Source organism: Crocodylus siamensis, chromosome 3, assembly GCF_052110815.1.
Source record: "Crocodylus siamensis isolate JL-2025a chromosome 3, ASM5211081v1, whole genome shotgun sequence".
In the NCBI taxonomy this organism is placed as follows: Eukaryota; Metazoa; Chordata; order Crocodylia; family Crocodylidae; genus Crocodylus; species Crocodylus siamensis.
The window spans coordinates 183433272-183446203 of NC_143397.1; the positions used below are offsets into that span (position 1 = coordinate 183433272).

General features: G+C 40.6%; 1 protein-coding gene across 5 annotated transcripts in view; it reads left to right on the forward strand.

The window, feature by feature from the left end:
* MAPRE2 (microtubule associated protein RP/EB family member 2) overlaps positions 1-12932 on the forward strand; it is a 138033-nt gene that overhangs the window by 121953 nt on the left and 3148 nt on the right. For all 5 annotated transcript variants that reach the window (XM_090039927.1, XM_090039924.1, XM_090039926.1 and 2 more), the window contains 2 exons: positions 2237-2376; positions 7142-7300. In XM_090039927.1, coding sequence (XP_089896053.1) covers positions 2237-2376; positions 7142-7300 — 299 coding nt within the window. The remainder of the gene's footprint in view (positions 1-2236; positions 2377-7141; positions 7301-12932) is intronic.

Consider the following 12932-nt stretch of genomic DNA (forward strand, 5'->3'; position numbering starts at 1 on the left):
GATAGGTGTCCAAATGTTTCTTAATAATATTCCAGTTGTTAAAGTATTTGCCCAGGAAATGGGAGAGCTGGTCCTAGACTGAGTCTCCTCAACCCAAAGGGATTCCAACACCAACATGCCACTGTAAGAGTGTCTTTACCTACAGGGTCTACACAAGGCCCCTCTCCCTTTGAAGCTAGGCCATTGTGCAGTGTGGCAAACAAGATTCATAGGGCCAGAAAGAATAAGCAAGAGGGTGCACAGCTCCTGGGAGTTCTGATCCCTTCTCCAGAGCTTGCTTATGCAATTTTAATGGCTAGAAACCTAGCTATTTGTAATCTCCTAAGTGGTAGAATTGTAGGCCCAGTTCCTTTAAATAGGCATCCCATGTGTTCTAGTGCTTTGACCTTCCATAAGGGAATTTAGCTGGTACAGTAGCTAGCATAGTCTGTGTGACTAAATCGCAAGATCCTAACTAGCTTGGCTGACTAGTGTATCGTTGCTGTTCCTCCCAATCATCTCTCAGCTCTTTGACAAGGAAGCCTACAGGCATCATGCTGGGTTATAGTGGGGGATGTCTCTTTGAACCAGAGCTTATTTGTGGCATTAAGATTGCAAAGTTTCTTTCAAACTCTACAAAGTCAGAGTCAACGTTTCTAGCTTCAATTTCCTTCTGGCTTTAAAAATAATTAAGGAAGGTAAAAAAAAGTCTGAGGTGTTGTATCTGTGTAGCTGTGACTTAGCAAAATTTGAGCAAGAGCGGGGAAGGAGGAGTTAAATCACTGACCTTGGACCATTCTAATATAATTGTATCCCAATTCCTTTTTTATAAAGGGAGGGGGATGGGTTTAGGCAGTCTGTAGTATGGCAGATTAGATAGAAATCATAAAAAGCTTTATTTTTAGCAGAGTAATTGGCGCAAGTGTCATTTGGGAATGCAGTACATGAAACTCAGGCAAATCCTTTCCTAATTGCTAAATGCTGTGTTCCAGTGGGATTTTGGAGCTTACTAAGAATTTTGGGATGTTCCACGTCCCCATGTGTCCCAGATTTCAAAGCACCCAGTAGTGGGAGGTTGCAGCTACACATCAGAGCCCAGCAGCATGCAGGTGCTTGTCTTGCATGCATCTTTCCATAGAAGGGAGTAGTACAGATCAGGGTCCTGCAAAAAAAAATAAATAAATAAAAGGCCCTTGCTTCATACCAAGCTTTCTTTAAGTTTATTTAAGGGAAAAGACTGCTTTAAAAATAAATAGGCAGTTGATAGGCTTGAGGTCTGAGCCACATATCTGAAACAAATTTCAACCAGTTTGAAGTGGAGAAGGCTAAGGAATTGCAGAGCATTAAGACAGGTGGAAGGAAGCAACTCACGTGCTCTGACTGACGCTCCCTCGGAGCCTACATCTAAAGGAGGGAAAAGAGGAGGAGGAGGAGGGAATGGCACTGTCAGCCCTAGGGTGTGTATAAAAATAGCCCTGGCCCTTGTACATAAATGTTCCTCACTGAGCTTAGTCATTTGTATTTCCTTTAGGCCTGTGCATATGGAGCATCTATATGCGCCTGTGATGGCTGCTGGGTTTTTTTTCTGACAACAGCATTGCTATATATTTGAGTACATTATCAGCTTTGCTTAACAAACGATTAAAGAGAAGCTCTAAGCTGATCAAAAATTTGATCTTCTGGTCACTGTAGCAGCTGAATGTCCAGTGATGGATTTAATGTTGTTTACAACAGTTGAATTTCTGTGTGAATATCCATTAATGGTATTCAGTTTAAACTGTAGAGGAATGCATAGAATCAGATCAGATTTATAAATAAAAACCAACCTACCTTTTGTCCAGTAGGTTTAAGAAATCAAGGTAGTAAGCAATAAGCGGAAGAGCCTTATAGCTTGTTTTTGACAGTGTCTTAAAGCTGTAAAACAGTGGTAGTAACGTCAATAATTTTTTTTTTTTATTCAGCTAATATTGATATATTTTACTGTCCATTTAAAACCAAATATAAGATTCTAGTTATGGTATTTCCTTTCCTATCTCCTGTTCTAATGCACAGCTAAACAGTAAGTACATTTTTTACTTGTAGCATGGAAGTAAGAGATCTAAGGACCGTATGTAAATTCACCATGTTTTTCTGTATCTGGAAGTGGTAAGGCTACAAAATTATTGGGAACACATTTATCTCTCAGGGGCAAACACATTTACTTAAATCACTTTACAAAGATTATTTTAAGGAGTGTTTTTTATTCTTGTATCCTCAGGTGCTGCAAAATCCAGTCCAGCTTCTAAACCAGGGTCCACACCTTCTCGTCCATCATCAGCAAAAAAAGCCACACCCAGCAGCTCAGTGTCCAAATCAGATAAAGATTTGGAAACGCAAGTCATACAGCTTAGTGAACAGGTAAGCTTGTTTCAACCCCAAAATGTAGAAGCACTAGCAGTGGTATTGTCACACCAGTGCATGGTACCCAAGATTATGATAACACTTCAGGTTTTAATCTGGATGATAGCCACATGGTAGTTCCAAAGGAGCAAAAGACTAAAATAGCTCATCTGAGGACAACAATTTATCATTTAAAATTGTGAAGATACCAGATGACTGAAGGATGGCCAATACTGTGCTCATAAGGGTTATTCTGAGTTAAACTACTAAATTTTACTGCAATGCAAAAACTTTCTTGAAAATGTTAAACCTAAATATATATGCTTCTCTGTCTTAAAGGAAGACAGTGAAATCTGAGAAGGTTGTGGCTTAATTAATCTATAGAACAGAATCCTCCTGATCCAAGTAAGAATAAGATTAGATACTTATTAACAAAGGGGACTTAATTATGATTTCTGCTACAGAACCTTTACAGCACCCTTATGTTATATGGGGCTTTTAACAGGCATATAGGGCATCTACTTCAAGACCTCTTTATGTCACCACAGTGATGTAATGAGTCCTTAGTGAAAATCTAAATGAAAATCTGAATTTCTAGTTGGGGGGACAGGAAGAGAATTCTGAAGGCTCTCAGCCTACCTGCTTCAGAGTGTGAGCTAATTTTTTTCAACTGTGATCAGAAGGAAACATATATTCTGGCCCTGAAACACAACAGGGCAGGTGTTTAGGAACTTTATACCTTTTATATTGTCTGATACTGACACCTGTGAATCAGGTTGATTGGACCACTGTTGGGTTCTTCCACTACATTGTCTCATGTACATTATTTTGCCTCTGCAAATGATCAGGAGTCTTTGGAGGGTGAAAGCCCATTTTCCGGCTGCTGCTGCTGCTCCATCCTGGCTTCTGGTATTACTGACTTTGAATTTTAGTGATAGAAATTCACATTTTGGTATGTGGTTACTTTTCATTTCTTGCTAATACAGAAACTAGGACATCTCTGTGCATTGTTGAAACAGACTACAGATGACGTGTGTGTTTGAGGGGAACCCAGTGTAATGTTTCATTACGTGTGTCCAATTCCTTGAGGCAGAGGTAGTGTATCCATTTGAGCAGTGCCAAGCACAATGGGCCCTAAATTATGATTGGACCCTTTGATTGTTACTGTAAAAAGTAAAATAAAGCACTGTAAAAATTGTTACTGAAAGTAGTAAAAAGTATAGAATTAACTGATCTGTAGTCATCCCTTCTAGGCTACTGTATGCAGGGAAAATGAAGAGTAGGACTCACACTTCTGCACTATATGTGTGATTTCCAGATACTTGAACTAAATAATGAAATTTGATTAGGATCCCAAATGTGACCTGACTTTTTTTCCCCCCTTACCTCTAAGAGTTTCTAGCAGTGTCTCTTGACATTAGTGGTAACTGGGTGTTCAACAGTTTTGATTTTAAAATTTCTACTCAGATGTTAAGATCTTAAACACATTGCTGCTTAAGTCACTGTCCTATTTGGTATGGACATATTTGTTAACAAATGTCTATATATATAAAGATCCCGTAGACCATACACAAATTAGTAATTTTGTGGAGAGCCAGTGTGGATTATTTTAAATCTATTTTGATATGTGTAGAGAAAGTAGTAGTTACCATCCAGATGACAATCTTGCATCAAACTATTTTTAAAGAGATCATGATTTTTCTGCTAACGCAGTTCTTTTAATATAGACTTTATTTGTCTGGCACCTCACTCTGTGCTTATAAGACCTAGTGTATGTTGTGCACATAGCACTCAGTTCCAGACCAGGAAATCTCTGCTTCAAGGAGCTGTAAAAGTAGGTTCATGTTGCTGCCAGTTAGAGTACAGTCAATATATGTGTGTGAGCGTGTGTCTAGAAAAGCCTACAACAATTTCCCCCATACCCCTTCAGATTCTTAAGAAGCAAAGGCTACCCTTGATCCCTTTACATACCTAGTTTACAACCAGCAAATTAGTCAATGAGCAAAATTTCAAGTTGCAGCAAAGGAAATTTAGGTTAGATATCTGGAAAAAAACTTTCTCACTAGGAGGGTGGTAAAACACTGGAACAGGTTACCGAGAGAGGGTTGTAGACTCTCCATCCTTGGAAGATTTTAAGACCCAGCTAATTTTCTGTGATTTCCACATTCCTTTGTGGATGCCAAATATCGTGGGATATGTTTTATATGCAGAATATTGGAGATAGTTTTTAAGCCTGTGTGTGTCTTGCAGACTGAAAAAAAGATTGAGACCTTTGATGTATTACATTAGGCATACAGTGTAAATTGGAAGATATTAATTGCTGACACTGTCTGCATTTTTTTATATAACCATAGTGTCACTTAGTGAGAAGCATTCACATTAAATATAGCAAGCTCACTTTGTTTTCCTGATGAACAATTAACGTTATCAGAAAGTATTAAATTAGAAACGTCTCTTAAAATGGTCCAAGTGATTAGAGTCTGAGAAGAGCGAACATTGTGACTGTCGATAGGCAACCTTATGAGTCTGGATTGTGGCTAATCTGTTTTGGTTGTGTGATCTGATGAGTATTCTATCTATGTATCATCAGCAGGAAGTCCACTAATAAAAACTTTTAGTTTAAACTTGTGCATCAGAGAGGGGCACTACTATCTGACAAACTAAAGCACAGAAATTAACATGCCATGCCTTGATACTTGTTTAGTCATCTTTTATCTAAAAACATAAAGTGGTAGCATAAAGAGGGTGGTAGCATGCAGATTCCTGTCATTGCAGGCATAGAGGACAGGGGGCGGATATCATTTTAGAAAGCTGTATGTGACTGGCTTCTTGAAAAGTTTACTCTGTGATTTTATAGGCTTAACTTGTTATATGCATGTATAGGCTAGCAAGCCTGCTAGGAAGCACAAAGAAATGTGAAACTATGGAGTCATACAAAACACCTCCTGGCAAACAGATCAAGAGAGTGAGACAAGACCTGAGCTATTGGCTCTGAAGGAGCCTTAGGAAATCAACTGTGTAACTCTTGACTGAAACTTAAAAATGGCTTGGAACAGACTAAGAGGTCTGGAAACAGTTTTTAAAACTCTTACTCTGTCCAGATGGGAAGCAGTTGTTAGGAAGCTGTTCCCAAAGAACAAGCTGACACTGACAGACCCCGCAGCTGGGTCTGAAGCATTTTAGCCTCTCTGAGCGTCCATAGGGATAGCAAGCTTTTAGGTAAGAGAGGCTTGTGTATAGATTATTTTAAATAACACACCTTTTTTTAGGCTGTGCTGTTTCTAGCTATAAGATTAAAAGGAAGGGAAGAGGCTTGAAACCTGATGTCACCTTAGTTTACACCCCCTGTCATGAGAAAAGAGATCAAAAACAGTGTCATTTTGCAAGTTAAGAAACTGGGGAATGAAGAGAATTTTCTAACCTGTCAAATGATTGTTTGGCCTGTTGTTGGGGTATTTTAAGTAGTGGAGGAAAAAACACTGCATTTCTAGAAGAGCAGGCAACCAAGAGGGAACTTAGAGCCCCATTGCAATTTGTGGCAGTCAATTTACATTGTTATCCATGTCACAAACTGTCAGTTCAACCTATTTTTACAGGAAAGAAATGTTTTCTGTAAAATTCCTGACCTTAGTACTGGTGTTACCTACATCCTGAACTGAGTGAAATCTGGGATCCTGGATTTACCATTTGGCAATATTATCTTTGGTCCTCTACTGCTGCTATAACATTGCTGCCCCCTCATTAATAACCCAGTAAAGCACCAGCAATCTATCCTAGCCGCAATATATGTAAATCTATCATTATTTACCTGGTTTTTCTCCACGGAATTAATTTTAAAATATTTGAGATCTCTTTTCTAGGTGACAGGACACGCTTCCTTTCAATAGTCAGAGTGTTCTGTGGGTGCTTAGCTCCAGCAGCAAATGTAGCGGTGAACCAGAGCTGGCAAGATGCAGTTTGAAACAAGATTACCATTCATGAGTATCTGTTCAGAAAGGTCCTCTGAATTTTGAGCAGACCCTGAGGTACTCCACTTGGTGATTAACCACCTGTGTACTAGTATGTCAGGACCCCTCCCCCACCATGAATATTTGCTGGCATTTTACTTTACCATAAGCTTTCTGAAATCCAGTTCCAGTGCAGCAAAAGCATTAAAAAAAACATGCAAGTAGCTGCACAACAGTATTTGAGCTTGAAGTGAAAAATATTTCTGATCCTCTAGGCATTCCCTTACCCAGGCAAAATTATGTCCCTTATTTCCCTATGGTAAATTTTCCAGTTTTGTGTACATGCTAAATATTTTTGGGAATGGATACATTGTAAGCCAACCAATGCATCCAACAAATGTACATGGATTAGGGCAAAGTGGAAATGTTCTCTTTAAGAATTATTGCCATCACAAAAAGCATAGTTCAGTACTCCTGGCAACCTCAGCAGAGGTCAGGAAAGTAATCATGAATCCAGAAGTCACCCTGTTATTTTAATTTGCTGTTTCTTTGTGTTGCCTCAAAACAGTAAGTAAAAATGATTCCTCCAGGTGACAGTTGAGGTGCATTGAAGGAGAATTAAAGAAACCTGCATTGCTTTCCCTCCATGCCTCTCTGGGCAGGAATTTGAACAGTATGGCACCTATATCAAGCACTAATGTCACCTTAAATTTAGAATTTTAGAGTAAGATTGCTGGAAAGTCCTGTTTTGGATTGTGATTAAGTTTTGTTTACAGCGCATTTTGCAGATGGTGCTCCATGATTCAGTTATTGGAACTGGTGTCTTTTATCAACAGGTACATACATTAAAACTTGCACTCGAAGGCGTGGAGAAGGAAAGGGACTTCTACTTCGGAAAATTAAGGGAGATTGAACTTCTCTGCCAAGAACATGGGCAGGAAAATAACGACCTTGTCCAACGGCTAATGGAAGTCCTTTATGCTTCAGAAGAACATGTAAGTTCAAGATATTCTGATGTTGGATCAAAATCTGTATGTAGGTCACCATTCATACTGATGCCAGAAACTGTCACAGTTTTCATTGCATAAATAGTAATACAGTAAAATAAAATGTTGCATTTAGAAACCAGACTGCTTTTTGCTGTTTATGAATAGACTAAAGGATCTGGTAGCTTTTTATTTAAGTTGTATAGGTTTTATACTCCCTAATTTCAAAGAATTAATCTGAAATAGAGGGGGAGGTGATAAAGCATAGCATAGTGTAAGTCTAGAGAGATTCCTAATTAACGAACAATATTAATTTGTTATATACATGTTGTGTTGAGAGACTTGCAGACAGACATACTGTACTCACTATACTACTATTTTTAGTGCAAGGAACAGACATGCATTTTTTAGTATTTTCATCCTGTTGCTATAAGCAAAATTCTTCAGTGTACAAACTCCAATAAACCTCTGCCCTTTTCAATCTCCCAGGTTTTTAGAAATGTCTTGTCAGCAAGACTAAGCAAGTATCTCACTTGCATCCTAGACATAGATAGCACTATAGACACTTAATGGAGCAAGAAGAAGAGATCTGGCAGGGAGGGTACTGGCTGAATTCCTCAGATACATTCAGGGGTGATGATTCAATAGGGATTTAACTGAACTACTACTGTTCATGTCAGCTAAATCCCTGTGTGCACTGCTCTGAAGATTGACCCTTTAGTCTTCAGTGGACTATAGCTTTGGTTCCAGAATGTATTAACATTAGCCTAATCTCTCAGGAACAACAAGGTGCTGTGGTGTTTTACATAGCACCTATTGCCAAAAGATATATTTTAGGGAAGTTGTGCTTAGGTAAGATTATTCAGTCATTAGAAGTAGGGCTATACAAACTACTAACTTGTGCAGGTTTGGAAATATTATCGGAAGCTTAAATTGTACTTACAATCTTGATGGAAGCACTCAAACCTGGCAAGAAGAAATGAGGCAACAGGGTTCCTTGTAGGTAAAAAGGAAAATCTCTGACCAGACACGTGAGTACAGACAAAAAGGACTACGTGTATATAATGATTGAAGGAAATGTCTGCTGTATTCAAGAGCAGAGATTTGTAAAGGAAAGCCAAAGAAATCCCCTCTCCCCCAGCTTCCCCACCATGTTTGTCTATTTGTTGGCTTAAACATTAAGTGACTTCCCAGTCAAGGAATGCATTTGTTGCAGCATTTTTTTTCAAATAATGTTCATTATCGGCAAAACATTACAACGTGCATCTTACCTCAGTCCACAGCTCTGAGATCCTTGATCTGGTTCCCTTTCTCCCTCCATACTGGAAATGTCACAAATAAATTGCTGCTCTTTGACATTTACCATATGCAACATGCTCTCACCCAAAGTCTGTTCCAGCCAGACTCCATGTGTATTGTCTCAACACTAAAGCCCTAGTTTCCCACATCTGGATACAAAAATCTTTCACTGAAGACGTTTCTGTTGAGTTACTCATTTCCTGCTATGGAAGAATAAGATCCCTGGTTTTATTGAACATCTTTCTTCGTTAGCAGAATGATGCTCAGTAGCAAGGCACAAGTGCCTTGGCACTTGGAGCCAGGGATCCAGGCTTTCCTTTGATCATAGGGGAGGGAAAGCAGCATCTCTTGCCTATTGTTTCCTTCTTTATTTTCTCCTTTTTTCCTTTACTTGCCTTGTCCCTGAGTTCTGGTTTTTATTTTTCTGTCCTTGTAACCAATCTGTGTAGCTCTCAATCTCTGAATAGTTTGTAGGTTAATCCCATGGTAATAGCAGTTAGGTTTTCTTAAGCCCCAATGGAAAATAGTCCCAACTTCCACAGCCACAAGGAGCTCCATTGTTTCTGCTAATGAGTTCTTGCTAATCCACCTTTGACTTTTAACCTCTGGTCCAGAAAGCCCCAAACAACTAATGAGAGAGGTAAAGGCAGGGGCTGTCAGTAAAGCAAAGGAAAGTTAACTTCATGTTACAAACATTACCAACATCCTGGCTATCCTGCTCTACTGAGAAAAAGATTATAGGTAGAACACATTGCACAAATCATTCCTGACAAAGGCCATGTGCTTGAAGTACTGCTGACTTCAGTTTTTTCAGTTCATTTCCTCAATAACCTTCTAGGATCGTTCATATGCTCTGGTTCAGTCTAAAGATAATGTGGTGGGCATCCCCTGTAGTTTTGATAAAGATCACGTTCTGTTTGCACATAGCAGCTGCTCTTGCTCAGGGACAGATTCCAGTTTACACTAATGGTGTCTCTTTTATTAAACTTGAGAAAAATTATGAATTGGTAGCTCTCAAGACTGGAGCTCACCTCTCACAACAGTTAATGGACCACCTATGGAAATGCGTAATCAAAACATAATGGCTACGTCCAGGCAAGTGTGGCTGTGAAGTATGCATCTGCAGTGCCACATACTACTACACATTCAGCTGTTCTCTGTGCTGCAAGGGAGCAGCACGGCAGGGTGGGGGGTTGACCCCTGAATATCCAAGGGTCAAAAAATCCCACGCAAAAAAAAAGCAGAGCAGTGCACACAGGGGCAGCACATGCCACTCAAAACTAGAGCCTGGCCAGCCAGAGCCACGCTCCAGGTGCCAGCAAGGCTCTGAGCAAGAGGATTGCTGCTGCTTCTACTGCCACCTGGGGGAACCTGCTGTGTGCCAGAGGGCACGTGGCGCAGGCATTCCCCGGGAACACTTAGCACAAGGTATACCACTACTAGTTGTCCCTAGGGAACCAAACATCCACGCTCGTGGGGAGGTGGCAAATGTGTTTTTAATCTGTGCTATAGGTTTTCTACATGAAGTGATTTAGAATGCTTAGATAAAGGGCATCCTCTTAAATCCAGTAGGTTTTATGGAGCAATTTCTAGAGAATATATTATTTGAGAAACCTATCAGAGTCATCTCTAAATTCTTTAAGCTATAAGGAACTTCAGGCACTTTTATTCAGAATCATAGTTTGAGGCCTTCCCCAGCACACACAAAATATAAGCTTGTGCTTGCCCTTTAAGAACAGTATGAATGTATCTGTTCATAAAGGCTTTTTGGAAGACTTGCACGTGTGGATGACTCCCAGAGAAGTTACTTATCACAAGTGACCAAATTCTGACTTGCATGAATAGCTTGATTTGGGGTTTGTTTTGTTTTCCTCCAAGGAACCATTCTTAGAGAAGATGTTTTTTACAAATATAGTCAAATGGAGAAATCTGAGATGATGGTTATCCGGTACATCTGGATGTCTTGTGGAGAATCCACTCCTTAAGGTCTTTACAAATCTTGAACCCTTAAAATCACATCTATGGCAATGGGCTGTTACGTATTATGCTAAAAGCCATAGTGTAATATATAATGAGGCCATTCCTCCTATGGGACCCTCAAGTGTTAAGCTGCAATTCTGCTGACGGACATGGGACATCTGCCTGAAAATTGTTTTCATGTGGCTTCGTAAGTGATGGATGATGCACTTTGGATTTTGCCTACTCTTCCCGTATCTGGATACAGATTAACATTTCAAATCTTGCACAAAATGTAAAAGGCCTTTCTCCCCCTTGACCCCCCCTTTTATATTTTATTGGCAGAAGGGAACCACTGTTTATTGCATAACTGTTCTGAATTATCCTCAGAAGCTTTATATTCTCTCTCCTCTATTTTCCCTACCCTTCCTTCTCTTCATATGTGCACGTACAGCTTCTAACTTTTAAGATATTAGCAATGTCATTTCTAGAGAATGGTGTTTACACCAACCATGTCTAACAAAAATTGCCTGGAGACAGCAGATCCTGTAGATGTATTGATTTTAATAAGACATTGCTGAGCTGCCATTCAAGTGCTTTTCCTCTCAGTCATATCCAGCTGGATATCACTAATCTAGGGCAGAGGCACCAGCTATGTAAGAGCCTTTCAGTAAAATCACCTTCTGTAATGATGATGGAATGCACTGTGCATAACTATTAATACATTGAGAGTTGATGGGAACATGGAAGGTGTGAGTTAGGATTTAGCTCCAGAGTTCAAGTACCTCCCAAACCCATCAAAAATATCTGTTCAGGGATACCTAAATTATAAAAACACTAAACTTAATATCTACAATTTAAGGAACACTGCTGATCCTGTAAGATCTGAGATCAATCTTCCGGATAAGAGGGTATAGTTTGAAGCATCCTTGTAAGAAGCTGTATATAATGAATTATAACTATATGGCATCATTGATAGTCTGCACTAAGTTGTGTCAGAATTTTGTCTGTGATGCATACGACTGGATTCAATAAATAACAATTTCCAGATCAGGAAAAGATATACTTTTGCTTGATGAATCTTGAAGCACATTTTACAGACTAAACAAATGGATGAAGTTGAAGTATCTTTTAAAACTTTTATTTGGATTAGTAGATTCATGAGTAATCACTTTTATGGCTGGGGTTGTCAACCAGAGGTATGTGTATCCCTGGGGGTACTTGGACCAGTCCTAGGGGGTATGCCTGGGTGGGGAGGGACAGAGCTCCTACCAGGAGCAGGGCCAGGGCAGGGTTAGGGCAGTGGCACCCCCTGCGAGGCAGAGAAGCCAACATGAGGTGGCCATTGCCACCACTCACCAGCCCAGTGAGCTTCACCGTCCCACAGAGGGGTGCCGCTGCCCTCACAGCAGCCCAGTGAGCTTCCCTGCCCCACCCCAGCCCTGCTCCTGGCAGGTGGTGGCACTCTGTCCCTGCCCACCCATGCACCATCCCCACCTCCCTGCTCCGTGTCCAGCCATGCACCTCCAACCCCTCCCCCCCGCTTGGCATTTGGCCACACACTACCCTTCCCCCACCACCCCAGTGTCTGGCCGCTGGACGTTCTTAGACTAAAAAAGGTTGAAATATAAAAATTGAGATTTTTCTGAAGTGTACCCGGCTTTAAACATGAGACCTGTTTCTTTTATTTCTAAGAGCATTTGATAGCATGTTGTACCTTGTCCATTCTGGTAGGCTAAGCCCAGCTTTTAAACTTAAAGGATACTAATAATCACTTAAGTTGTAAAGCGAAGTGGAAGCAAAGAAATCTGTCTACTTGTGCATTTGTGCAGGAGGCAGGAATGCTGTATTTAAAAGGAAACTTGAGATTAAAGCCAGTTCTGCTAGTGGTAGTAGCTAACCCTAAGGAAGGCGCATCAAAGTTGAGGTGTGGCCCTCACCCAAAATATTATGAGCTGTCTTGGCAAAATGCTTGCTAAGGTCACATATAAACATTCATTTCTACAGGTAAGAATTCTTACCGGTTGAAAACTACCTCAGGAGCTGGAGCATTCATGTATTCCAGACCCTTGGCTAAAAAGCGTCAATGGCCAGCTCTCCAGCCAGGAGGCATGACAGAGCTGCTCCCTGGGCCACTCATTAATTGACTGCCTACCCTCTCCCCTTCCTGGCAGTTGGCAGCTCTTGAAAAGCAGCAACTGCCACAGATGTCTCCAAAAGCCCCACTGCAGGAGAATAGTTACTGCTCCTTGCACTACTCTGGGCCAACCCAGAGCAGCCTGCCTCACCGCACACTTCTCTGGGTCAACCCACAGCAATGGGGGGTGCAGCAGGGGCATTCCTTCATGGGGAGAACCCCCTTCACTGCAAGAGAATTCACACACCG